Source organism: Lampris incognitus, chromosome 5, assembly GCF_029633865.1.
Source record: "Lampris incognitus isolate fLamInc1 chromosome 5, fLamInc1.hap2, whole genome shotgun sequence".
Classification (NCBI taxonomy): domain Eukaryota; kingdom Metazoa; phylum Chordata; class Actinopteri; order Lampriformes; family Lampridae; genus Lampris; species Lampris incognitus.
The window spans coordinates 52,945,428-52,958,916 of NC_079215.1; the positions used below are offsets into that span (position 1 = coordinate 52,945,428).

At 46.2% G+C, this 13,489-nt stretch overlaps 2 protein-coding genes across 2 annotated transcripts; one reads left to right on the forward strand and one right to left on the reverse strand.

The window, feature by feature from the left end:
- The first annotated feature begins 121 nt into the window (after nt 1-121).
- On the forward strand, nt 122-5,149 carry LOC130113295 (zinc finger and BTB domain-containing protein 5). Its single transcript, XM_056280875.1, has 4 exons — nt 122-611; nt 1,204-1,417; nt 1,692-2,501; nt 3,414-5,149. The coding sequence occupies exons 2-4, from the start codon at nt 1,208-1,210 to the stop codon at nt 4,569-4,571; spliced, it is 2,178 nt and encodes a 725-aa protein (XP_056136850.1). The 5' UTR covers nt 122-611; nt 1,204-1,207; the 3' UTR covers nt 4,572-5,149.
- A 2,174-nt stretch (nt 5,150-7,323) lies between these two features.
- grhprb (glyoxylate reductase/hydroxypyruvate reductase b) lies at nt 7,324-13,467 on the reverse strand. Its single transcript, XM_056280266.1, has 9 exons — nt 13,226-13,467; nt 12,702-12,835; nt 12,535-12,607; nt 12,248-12,364; nt 11,061-11,149; nt 10,856-10,960; nt 10,512-10,647; nt 10,254-10,384; nt 7,324-10,048 (listed from the first exon to the last, which is right to left on the reverse strand). The coding sequence occupies exons 1-9, from the start codon at nt 13,396-13,398 to the stop codon at nt 9,927-9,929; spliced, it is 1,080 nt and encodes a 359-aa protein (XP_056136241.1). The 5' UTR covers nt 13,399-13,467; the 3' UTR covers nt 7,324-9,926.
- Nucleotides 13,468-13,489: the final 22 nt, after the last annotated feature.

Consider the following 13,489-nt stretch of genomic DNA (forward strand, 5'->3'; position numbering starts at 1 on the left):
CGTTACAATAACCATGTTTTTTTTTTATTTCATCCCGGGTGTCTTTCTGCAGCCCCCCCACCACCACCACCACCACCACCACCACTTTGTTTTGAATATCACACAGCGACACCCTGCGAGTCTGGCGTCAAACGCAGTCTGAGCGTGGATTCGTTTCTAGACACGTGTTATTTAAACCACCAGCAGCAACGCTTACTCCGCTTTACATGCAGCCACGCTCGATGTACCCTTATCAGACGTCTCCCGGGCAACGGACGGTTTGGCTGTGAGAACGGGTTTTCCTCCAGCAGGGCGACCACCCGCCCGTACCTCAAAACCCCCCGTCTCCACCCCATGGACGATTGTACACATTGCGCATCACGTTGCGGATGGCGGTGGACCCGGAGCAGAGTAAACTTGACGTCTGGCCAAAGAGGACGAGCGTCGGGGTCGAGTAACGCGGACGTTGGTTTATCTCGCCGTGTGTTGACCGTCGATTAAGCAAGGGGACGTTTTTCGCCAGAGTGCCGTCTCGCTAACTCACGGCTAACGGGTAGCTGCTTTGGCTAGCCAGGGGCCCTGTTCTGCTCATGCAAGACTTCCCGTGCCTCCATCACTTAGGGAAACCCAAGGTAGAGCCGCCACAACGATTTCGTCTCAACGGAAGGGTCGTCGCGATATCGCCGAGGCGGTGAATGCACGGCCTTTCTTCGCCGCTATTGTAAAACTAATAAAAAGTCACCGGCTTATCGCTAGCTGCCCCTCCGCTTGGCTAGCTAAGTGGCAACCATCGGATGTCAGTGCGCCGCAGCTCGCGCAGATGTGGCGCGAGCTTGTTAATTAGCCTGCCGGTTTCGTGCTTTCATAACACGGCTGAAAACAACGTGGTGTTTGTGGACAATTTGATCAGCTTAAATCAGGATAGGCGTTACCCGTCGTGTGGAAATGCTGCTCGTTTACAGCACAAACTCCTCAGCTAAAAGTGAAGGGTGATCGCCTGCATCGCCTCACTGTCAAATATAGCCCCTTTAATCCCATTTGATCCTTCTCCTTATTTTATATCTCAGTCTACTTATAACGTTCCCGTGTAATGATTATTATTATTGTTATTATCTTGATATCCCTCCATATAGCCTTTCTACTTTCACTCCATCTTGTCTCTGCCAAATGCCAAACTCTGTCCACCCCATTGCTCCCCATTTCCCCCTGTCCCTGTTTGTTTAGGACTATGGACTTCCCAGGTCACTTTGAGCAGATCTTCCAGCAGCTGAACTACCAGCGTGTCCATGGCCAGCTGTGCGATTGTGTCATTGTGGTGGGCAGCCGGCACTTTAAGGCCCACCGCTCGGTGCTGGCCGCCTGCAGCACCCACTTCCGAGCCTTGTTCACCGTTGCTGAGGGAGATGCTAGTATGAATATGATCCAGCTGGACAGCGAGGTGTGCATGACCGTAATTAAGATGACTATGAAGACACCATAGAGGAGGATATTCATTAGTTGAAACTTTCACAGTGAATAAGAGGGTGAAAATTATACTGTCAGATGAATACAAAGATGACATATGGGGAGATGGATGGGGGGTATTGATATCATTATTCAGTGGAAACTAAAATGATCACTCTGATCATTCGTCATGTGTTATAAGATCATTACTCTTGTTTTACTGCCATCGGTGTTGCTGATTGATCAAACACCCATTTGTGTATATCCAGGTGGTGACGGCAGAGGCGTTTGCTGCCCTGGTGGACATGATGTATACCTCAACGCTGATGCTAGGGGAGAGCAATGTGATGGATGTCCTCCTAGCTGCCTCCCACCTGCACCTTAACAATGTAGTTAAGGCCTGCAAACATTACCTGACCACCCGCACCCTGCCCATATCCCCCTCAGCTGACAGACCCACCCATCACCACCCACAGCCGGACCAGCAGAGGCACAGGCAGCAGCAACAACCGGCAGAGCTCACAGCCTCTGCTAATGCAGCTACATCTAGGATGCAGCGCTCCTTTCTACTGCAGCAGTTGGGGCTAAGTCTGGTAAGTTCTGCACTTGGCGGAATGGAGGAGGACAGAGTTGGCAATGTGGTTGGTGGTGGAGTGGTTGAACAGAGGGGCTCTTTCCCTGTAAGACGCTTACACAAGCGCAAGCCCTGCCTTGCTGTGGCTTTGTCAGATGACAGACCTAGGCAGAGGCCACGCCCTTCGGCCGCTCCACGGGTTTTGTTAGGAGAGGAAAGGGTTAACGGGGAGAGGGAAGAAGGGACGCTACTTTCCCCGGACTCCCACAAGATGGGGGATGAATCGAAATTGGATGTTGCCATTGTTGGATTAGTGGGGGTGTCTCAAGATGATCCTCAGATGCCAAGCCAGTCAGACAGTGGACACTGCAAAAAGGATAAATCAGGAAGGATGCAAGGGGGAGTGGGGAAGGAGGAGTACATAGAAGATGGTGATCCACAAGATGGCCGAGAGGGGGCAAAGGTCAAGTCAGGATTGGAGGAGGAGGACACACAAGAGCAGAAGGTAAAGTTCAGGCTTGATTTGCTGAATGTAGTAAAGTAGTAAACCCTCCTAGTCATCAAAGTTGTTTATCATCTTATACAGTGGTTTTCAAACTGGTCCTTGAGTACCACCAGTGCTCCTTGCATTCTATTCTCCCAGGTAGTAAATTAAGTTCACCTGTTGTGCCAGGTCTAAAATTCCCCCCGATCAGATGGCCAGAATACCTGACATAACGGCAAGTATATTGGCGGCGCAGTGGTTAGCGCTTTTGCCTCACAGCGAGAAGGTCCTAGGTTCGAACCCCAGGTTTGTCCAACCTTGAGGGGGTCATCCGAGGTCCTTTCTGTGTGGAGTTTGAAAGTTCTCCCTGTGTCTGCATGGGTTTCCCCCACCATCAAAAAGACATGCATGTTAGGGTTAATACTCCTGTCTGTGCCCCTGACCGAGGCATGGCAAGACAAACTGGAGTTGGTCCCCAGGCGCTGCACAGCGGCTGCCCACTGCTCCTAGCTACACTGCCAGGATGGGTTAAATGCAGAGAAAGAATTTCCCTATGGGGATCAATAAAGTAATAAAATAAAAATAAAAAAATAAATAACTGATGAATATAATTAACTACTTGTCAGAATAGAAAACCAGCTGTGGGTCCTCGAGGATCACTTTGAAAGCCACTGACCTAATCTACTTACTCACATGCATGGACACACACACATATACGCCATCAAATCATTCAGCTCAAATTAAATTTAACATTAATTGTATGCACCTTTGCTACTTAATTGTTTGGACTTAACTGCCAATGTAGTCATTAGCCTAAAAAAAATGTATTTTGTTTTTGGTTGTGTGTGTGTACTTATTGAAGTAAACTATAATTTGGCTGTATTTCCTTGGTCATTGGTGCTGAGATGGAACTCTTTATTTGCTTTAAATAAGGTGGTGGTTAAACAAGAACCAATGAGCTCTCCAGAACCTGCTGATGAAACCAGTGATGTGACATCTCAAGCCGAAGGCAGCGACCCAGCAGAGCCTGTTTGCCATGAGGAGGAAGATAAAGTGGAGCTGAGCCCAGAGAGCAGCGACCGTAGCTTTGTTTCTGATGCCCTGCCCAGCTCTGATAACCCGCAGCAGCCCAGCTCCCAAGTTCTGCTCAAGACTACCATGGGAGATGTTCATGGGTCTGAAGGGGGTGGAGGTGGGTTTGGGTCTAGCAGCGGCTTGAATAGCAAGTCTGGCTTCAGTATTTCTAATTTCCTCAGTTCTAAGTGTTTTGGAGGTGACGAGGCAGGGTTAGTTTCCAAGGATGACAACCTCCCAAACACAACCACTGGCGATACAGTATCACATCGCTTCCTTCTTGGACAGGAAGCCATTGGGACGTCTGGTTCTGCCTCTTCTCTTCTGCATCCAGGCTCACTCAACAGTGAGACTCATGGAGATTTTGGAGACACCCTCCAAGCTGACTCGCTCTTCATCCGTCCCTTGCACGATGGCTTGGGAACCCCCCAAGGAGGTGGCGGAAGTGGTGGAGGAATGGATCCCTTCAGTCTGGATTTCCAGCGCTCCAGTCTGGGGCTTCACTCCTTGGCACGAGCTTCAAGAGGGGGGGGGGGAGCTGCTGCTGCCTCTCTCGGTTACCCAGGCTATCGACGTATTGCCCCTAAAATGGCCCTAGGAAGAGGAGGAGGGGGGAATGCTATGCTCCAAGACCCTGCCTCTTCCTCATCAAGTATGGGGGGTCCGCTGATTCTCAACGAGAGCGGCAACTATGAGGTAAACGGCAGCAGGCCCACGTCCCTTCCTCCTCAGCTGACCCGAGCCTCAGCAGATGTGCTTTCCAAGTGTAAGAAAGCTCTTTCGGAGCACAATGTCTTGGTCGTTGAAGGTGCCCGAAAATATGCCTGCAAAATCTGTTGCAAAACCTTCCTCACTCTGACAGATTGCAAGAAGCACATCCGTGTTCACACAGGGGAGAAACCCTACGCCTGCCTCAAATGCGGCAAGCGCTTTAGCCAGTCCTCCCATCTGTACAAGCATTCCAAGACCACCTGCCTGCGCTGGCAAAACAGCAACATGCCCAATGTCTTGTTGTAGGAGAGGGCCACATCAAAGTACAGTCTGCTCACTGGCTTGTCAGGTAAAATCATGTTATGGAATGAAGGTACCAGTGGTTCTCCTACCTCCCACCCATTCCGTGCATCAAACAAGTCTTTTCGGCATCTGAGCTGCTGATGTGAATGCTCCAAGTCTTTTCCTCGCAGGAAGCCATTAACTTCAGGCGTCTACAGTTGTGTATGCGCTGTTGCTATATGTGTGTGCTTTTAATGTTTCTATGTTCTGTAGAGACAGTGTGATTCATGCGCTTTCCTCTTAAGATTGTTGCTGTCTATGTGAGTGACAGTGGAAAGTGAACTAAGATATATATAAGGGGTGCAACAATTATGTTTATAATTTCAACAATCAGGCAGTTATTACAATTGATATTTGACTGATCTGACTTATATGCAATTGTAAATGTGCCGTTCATAAAGGAAGTTCGAGTCGGCCAGTTCCAGACTGATCAATCTAAACGTCATAAAACCTAAAAAAAATATAAACCCTAATCCTCATGTTTGTTAGAATGGAAGTCTATGCAAAACTTGTCATCATTTGCTTACTGGATGTTGCGTCAATGCAGCCAGCCTGATCGCTCCACTGAGTAGAGAAATAAACAGAAGTGATACAGATCTTTATGCAGAAAGTCATATTACAGGTTAGTATACAGGCCTAAACTAGACTCTGCACTATAAAAGAATACATTTGTGATGTGTCTTATGATTTTATTGGGTGATGGGTGTATAACTACATCTTAACAAAACATATCATTTTAAAGTTGTTTACAGAAGCTCGAACAGAAACCTTAACAGTGCCATTCCGTTGCAGTCGTCACACCTCGTGACAGAAACTGGAACTGTCGTTCCTGTTAGTGCACTTTAATCAACGTTACATTTCTTGACCTTTAAACTGCGCTTGTTTCGAGATCTGCACAACACAGCATTTTTATTTTGCCTTCACAATTAAGGATTTCGCAGTGTCAGCTCTAAGGTAGTCTCACCCTGTAGGCACGGATGCTCGTGTTGAGCTAGCACAATGCTAACATAACATTTAGGATATATCACAGAAAGTTGAATCAGTTCATCTGGGCACAACGTTTATTGAGAGATACGTTTCATCACTCATCTAAGTGACCTCTTCAGTCTCAACTGACTGCAGGTATCCCCACCCTTATAAACAATACATTACAACTGAATCCAATTTGCGATAATTGTTTTCGGTCGTAATGCCATTGTGTTGTTTATAAGGGTGGGGATAGCTGCAGTCAGTTGAGACTGAAGAGGTCACTTAGATGAGTGATGAAATGTATCTGTCAATAAACGTTGTGCCCAGATGAACTGATTCAACTTCCTGTGATTTTCTTACCTATTGAGCATGCATGAAGACATTCAGGATATACTTTAAGCATTGTGTTCAGCTCTGGGATGTTTTCATCTAAGAGGCTACTGCATACATGTCGTAGTGCTGTGAAAAGTACCACAAGCCTGTGGTGTATTTCACAAAAAGTACAAAATTTTGCAAGAAAATGTCATGTCTTGCAAAGATTTGTCTTACTATATCAATTAGCTTTTCCCCAAGTTTGCCCACACATAGCTGGGCATACATGTTTTACTTTTAGGGCTTTCTGCAGGCCCGTCGGCCCCTAAAATGATGTGTGCCCCGTGTATTTTCAAATTCCATGACGTTGGTGAAGGAGAAAGTGGGTAGGCAGGGGTATACGATAACCAATACACAATGAAAATACTATTGGAGTTTATCTAATGTGGACATTGTACATGTTGGTTCAGCCTCAATAGACCTTAACAAGATGGAAACAGTCTGAGCAGCTTTTGAATTAACACTGCTGTGTTTTTTGGGGGGGGTTTTGTGTTTTTTTTGTTGAGCTGAGATAAATAAGAAACCAGTATAGCCGTTAACTTATTGCTGGCATCTTGTACAATCATTGACACTGCATGAAACCCATGTTTTCAAAAGGCATTGCGAGTGAATCTGAACGGATGGCTGTGGGATCGAGTACGCCCGTGTAACTTTGTTCATTTTGGTTTGCGAGTGTGTGAGTATGTTTGAAAGGAGAAACGAGTGTGCTTGCTTCAGCCGTGTCACCCTGCTACTGTACAGGGGTGTCACCCTGCTACTGTACAGGGGTGTCACCCTGCTATTGTACAGCGCAACACGGTTGAACAAAGCTCGCGTCATATTTTTAGGTACAAAACTTGTCAAGGGGGGTTTTAGACATGTAAATATTGCACATTACTCATGGCTTTATCAGTTTTCTCTGAGGAGAAATAAATAAACAAGCGAGTAAGGCGTCATAAACTAAACGTTGTGTGAAGGTTGGCTACAGTAGTTGGTATCAGTGCTTTCTACATATATCTTAACACAGTGGTTCTCAACCTTTTTGGGGTCCTGGACCCCCTGCGTATTTTTGATCTACCCTGACGACCCCTCCACCTGATCTTGGGGGAGGGGGGTTGCAATTTGATAGAAACAGTAGAAACTGCATTTTAAATTGCATTATAGCATTTATTCACTCTTTGGGGCAAAAATACGAGCTTTCAGTTGTAACTTAGATATAGTTAACAAAACAGAATTCTTATGCAGTAACTTTCAGATATATGTAACAAAACAGAATATGTATTCAGTAACTTTCAGATATATGTAACAAAACAGAATATGTATTCAGTAACTTTCAGATATATGTAACAACAGAATTTTATGCAGTAACTTTTAACAATGCAAACGGGAGCGAGATCTCTTATTAAAATACAATAAATTACACTTGTGAAACAGATGTAATTAGAGAAAAAAGCCCTATTACCCTTTATAGTTTAGGTAGATAAAGGTCTCAGTCACATTTGAGTAAAATAATCCTATTTCTGTAAATGTCATAGGATCTTTTTTTTAAAGATATTTTATTTTCACGGACCCCTTGCAATTACACCACGGACCACTAGGGGTCCGCGGACCCCCTGTTGAGAAACACTGTCTTAACGCATAGCAAAAGCACTAGGACAAATCACTATTATTCACGATGACCCGAAACAAAGCAAATATTGTCACTGGAATGTTAAACTGTGTCGCTTTTGCCGTATTTCAATTATCCGCCTACACATTTACCCAGTTGCTAGACCGAGTCACGTTGTGAGTTTATGAATAACGTGTGTTGCCGTGAGGTGCGCGCCTCTCAGCGTTCCGGACAGGAAGTCAAACCGGAGTCGGCTTGTGGCGCCGGAAGTATCTTTACCGTTTAACGCGCCCCGCGGGCCTCCCCCAACACACGTGTAAATTATGTAACCGCAAGACGGAGAAAGTCCAGAATTTTGCAAATTCTGATGTCCTAGAATAGCAAAAAAAATGTTTCACTTTTTTTTTCCTCTTTTCGGTGTTTTTGAAACGTATTTACTTCTTTACGCTTTTCCAGAGAGTTTTCAGGGCCAGGCTTAATTTGCTAAAATGTGAAGAGCTGGATGGAGAACACTTTCAGCTTCACCCAATTGTGAGCTGTTGCTGATACTTGACTGTTTATCTCGTTAGAAATGCTTTCAAGCCTGGGCATTCGGGTAGCGTAGCGGTCTATTCCGTTGCCTACCGACACGGGGGATCGCCGGTTCGAATCCCCGTGTTTAGCGCCGGCTTGGTCGGGCGTGTCTGCAGGTGGGAAGCCGGATGTGGGTGTGTGTCCTGGTCGCTTCACTAGCGCCTCCTCTGGTCGGTCTGTTTGGGGGGGGGTAGCATGATCCTCCCACGCGCTACGTCCCCCTGGGAAAACTCACTGTCGGGTGAAAAGAAGCGGCTGGCGACTCCACGTGTATCGGAGGAGACATGTGGTAGTCTGCACTCCTCCCCGGATCAGCAGAGGGGGTGGAGCAGCGACCGGGACGACTCAGAGAGCGGGGTGATTGGCCAGGTACAAAGGGGGGGGGGATGCTTTCATGCCGAAAAACCAGATTGCCTTGTGTCTGTAAGGAATTGAAGTTCAGAGCCCGGGTTGCTGTCCTGAGGCTTATCGTGTTTGCTCGCCTTACCGTCACCCGTAGCAACGCTCCATGAGTACTCTGAACACCAGAGAGCCGTTCAGAATTAAACAGTCACCCATGCTGTTACGTCAGCGGCAAACCACCACAAAAGAAGAAGAACGTTTTTGACAAGGCCAGTAGTTGCAGAAGTGTGTGGAGAGTTTGGGTAACGGGACCAGCGTTGGTGCAGCTCTGTAAACTTTATCTTTTTAATGGACTTAAAGAATAATTGTTTGCTTGTATGTTTGCTTTTTTTTGTTTGTTTGTTGTGGAATTTTGTTTTCCTTGCGGTAGTTTGTCGCTCACATGGTCACTGAGTTAAGAGTCGCAGTGTTGTTGTGGACGTTTCTAGATGGCACCTTATTGTTGAGTTTTTACACTGTTAGTCTCACCGTTCTATTTGAGACGGTTCAAAAGAGATTGGTTTTTTTGCCTCGTGCAAAGACCATTAGGATGTTTTCACTGTAAACACGAGCCTTGGTATGGTTTCCTTTTCAAGTGAACCAATGACGTATGTCACTTTGAGAGCCCGTTTGGCATGTCCTAGGTATTTAAATGCCCCCCCCCCCCCCCCCCGACAGTTAGATCTCAAATCTTATCTTTGCATCTTGTGTGTTCTCTACTGTCACCTTCCTACACACGCAGGAAAGGAAAAGCTCCATTATCAAGAGCGAGCCATCGCTGTCGTGCTCCTTGATAATGAGCTGCAGAGACGGGGAGGGGGGTATAGACGACGAGGAGAGATTCGCCAAGGCCGGCGCTCATCCAAAGTGGCCTGTCACACACAAACACACCGTGGCCTAGTAAAACCTGTCATGTTACTGTCTTTTAGATGGGGATCTTTGAAAAATGCACTGACTCGTTCGAATCATGCCAAAATCTACGAATATAAAAAGGCATACACTGATTATGAAGTCATTGCCTTACACCCCTGAGCTTGAAAAGCTAGCCTTTTGTTAATATGCCAAAATTGAAGAGTTTCTTTTTTTCATTGTTGTTAATGTATACCTAATATAATGGAACTATGGGAGATTGTAAATGTTTGTCTGTTATGTCAAAGGTGATGAAGGATGTACTGTGTGCCATCTGTTGTATAGAATTAATTGAAAATAAATTTGTTTCTTGTTTGTGACACTTTTATTAAAATGTGCAGGGATGCATGATAAGCAGATGCTGCAGTTTGGGGTTGACTGAAAAGCTAAGGTAAAGGGCAACAAAGAGTCACGCCGTTATAAAATGAGAACACCTTGTTTTATCTCAGTCATCTATGGAAAGGATAAAGACTATAAAATTATTGGCCCAGTTATTTAGCCAGTAGTTGGTGGAAATCCGTTGCTTCTCAGAGCTTCAGCCCTTTGACCATGGGCTCCCCCCTCAGGCCAAGCAGCAGGTTGTTGGCTGCCAGGGCAGACATGGCGTTGCGGGTTGAGTAGGAGGCACTAGCAATATGGGGCAGAATCACTGGAGAGAGAGGAAATGAAAAGAAGCCCATTATCTCGTGAGAATTATACAAGCTCCCGAGATGTTCTGAGAGGGCTGTTTAACACATCACCTAACTGGAGCTTTTTATAATCTGAATTTCCTCCCAAAATCCATGAGAAACACTGATTTCACCTGATCTGAGAGCATCACCTGGCCTGAGACTGATGCGGTTTGGCTGACTCACCGCAATTCTTGAGGGTGAACAGGGGGTGGCTGGTAGGCAAGGGCTCTGGGACAGTGACATCTAAGCCAGCTGCTGCAATCTGTCCAGTGGACAGAGCTTCATACAGGTCTTCCTGGTTTACCACACCCCCTCTATTCATTCAACAGAGAGAGACCAGAAGCATACAGTGCTTGCAGATGCATGCAAATCATGTTTTGCTTTATGGTTATTGACAAGGGATCTTGTGTGTTTGTGTATGGGGGGGGGGGAGTTGCAGACCTGCTACTGTTGATGAAGATGGATGTTTTCTTCATCTTGGAGAAGAGATCCTTGTTGCAGATTCCCTTGGTCTCTGGTGTGAGAGCACAGCAGATAGCCAGGAAGTCTGACTGCTTGGCCATTTCATCCATAGAAACTGGAATAAGAGACGGGACCATGGCAGAAGGCAAATTTAAATTGGGAGGACAGAGATTTTACCAAGCAATAATTCCTACTTTGTTCAAATGGAGGCTAGCAGAGATGGTCTATAGGATAACAGCCAATATCCCAATAGCCCCAGTGGGAGTAATTGCATATATAACATAGTGACCCCGGCATGAGTCACGGAGGAGTCCAGTCCTTACCGTATTCTGCATTAATGATACCAGCCAGCTCAGGTCTGGGTTCTACATCTGTGTAAATGAACCTCTTCACTTTGAAGGGTGCCAGACGTTCAGCAATGGCCACCCCTTAGTGAAAAAACACATAACATTAACTGAAGTCCCAATCCTGACAAATTCACATGTGCATGCTAATGAATGTGTGTGTGCGTGTTACAGTTGTGCTTACCGATCCTCCCCAAGCCAAAGATACCAACAGTGCTATTGGCTAGCTCATACCCACACAGCCACATTGTTCTCCATGTGCCCCAGCCACCACTGAAACAGTATGGGACAGAGGAAACGAGAAAGGATGAAAAGCAGAGTATGACAGATACAGAGACAAGCCGCCGAAATGAGAACAGAAGAAGACAGTCACATATTGTAGGCATGCATAACCCATAACAGGTATGTTACACTTGAATATTTATCCTCAGATTTTATGTTAAGAGCACCTATATATAAGCATGTATTATAAGAATGTATCTGTTGGTGTGCATAAGTGCACGTGTTGTCTCCTCCCGCCTCGATTACTGCAACCCACTCCTCTATGGCATCAGTGCTAGCTCTATCAAGAGACTCCAATTGGTCCAGAACGCATCCGCCCGACTTTTAACTTTCACCAAATCCTGGCACCACATCACCCTAATCCTAAAAGACCTCCACTGGCTACCCATCCCCCACCGGATCAATTACAAACTCCTGGTTCTTACTTATAAAGCCCTTCACAAACTGGCTCCCCCATACCTCACCGATCTCCTCTCCCCCTACCAACCCTCTCTGTCCTTCAGATCCACCTCAGCCTCCCTTCTCTCTACCCCCAGGTCCAACCTCCGCGGCTTTGGTGACCGAGCCTTCTCCAGAGCAGCTCCCAGGCTCTGGAACTCACTTCCCCAAATCATTAGAGACTCAGAATCCCTCCCACTCTTCCAATCCCGTCTCAAGACACACATTTTCTCCATTGCTTTCTCGTGCCCCTCCAGCCGCTCATACAACCCCGGTCTGGGGCAGGCTGGGGACTGAGCGCTTGCCTGCATCTGTGATTTATGTGATTTATGATGTTTGTTTTTCTTTCCCTTTATATCTGCCCAAGTCGGAGAGTACTGCTGGCGTCGTCTGTGGCTGCCGCTTCTCCCTCTCGTAGCCCCCCTTCCCATCCACCCCTGTATGTCTGTGTTACGTTCATCTGTTGTCTTGTTTCACTCCATTTATTGTAAAGTGACTTTGAGTACTAGAAAAGCGCTATATAAGATTGATTTATCATTATTATTATTATTATTATATCCATGCCGGTGTATATGTATGCCTGCACGAATGCATTCCTGTATATAGTATCTGCATATATCCTGTATCTGCATTTGCTGGGTGTGGTATTACGTCTTGGCTTCATGCGTGGCCTCGACGAGCCTCCTGGAGGTGGTGAGCAGCAGGGCCACCGTGAGCTCTGCCACAGCATCAGTCAGAACATCTGGAGTGTACCCCACACGTATTCCCCTGAAAACACACACACGTTGAATGATACATTTTCCCTGTAACACTGTTTGCCAAGGTTTTGATGATGCTCACTGAGGAAGACTGACTAATAAAGTATCACCATCTAAAACCATCACCAGATGTAACACTTCACTGAGTAAAAACAGTAGAGAAACTGGCATCAATTAAACCTTTTCTTCAGCTCCTCCAAAGAGAGATGGTCAAAGCCCACTGACATGGTGCTCACGACCTTCAGGTTTGGACCTACAGATGTTCACACAAAATATATGTCAGAGGCTTTTTTTTTCTTCTGAATTTGAATCAGTCAGTTTTCAGCAGGAATAAACAGTCATCTGACCTGCAGCGTCCAATAGTTCTGCATCGATCTTCTCTGTGAGCACGCAGAGCAGGGCATCTACCCCTTTGACCTTTTGAAGCAGCTCTTTCCTTGGCACGGGGATATCATCAGAGTCCCACAGCTCAAACTGCACTCTGGGGAAAATCAGAAGACATCACTGAGAGCTCCACAATAATTAGGACAACATTCATGAAATATTGGAAATACAGTGAAATCACCCTAAATAGGGACATCCTATCTATAGGCCTTCATGTCCAAAAGGATAGTGAGATAAGTACTCAACATTATTGCTGGGGATACCCCTTCTAGTTTACCTCAGTCTTATCTGGCTGGTCTAAGTGCAAACATAAGTTGTCCTATTTACTCAGAGTAAATGATGAACTTTTGCTCACCAGACGTTCAAACTGCATAATGCCACAACAGCCCAGTCAGCGCCTGCACTCGATAAATTTCTTAGGAAGGCTTGTTCTCAATCATAGACACATAATTGATTTTGCTTGGTCTTACGGTAAAAGATGACTCACTGTCCTGATTCACGGAGGATTCTCAGTCCCTCAGGTGGGATCTGCCGGGTGACGTACACTCTTGGCAGCGTTGACATCGCCTTCTGCATAGCAGCTGTTAGACCCCCGGTAACATTTAATGGAGCAACAGCAACCCGTTGGAGCTGACGCAGGGCCACACGACCGCACCACATTGCTAAAAGAGAGTAAGCCTGTGGGCAGGTGTCCGAGAGATGACCAACAGCGAAAAAAGTGGCACTTTGGAACTTAGAGTTGTGAGTGTAT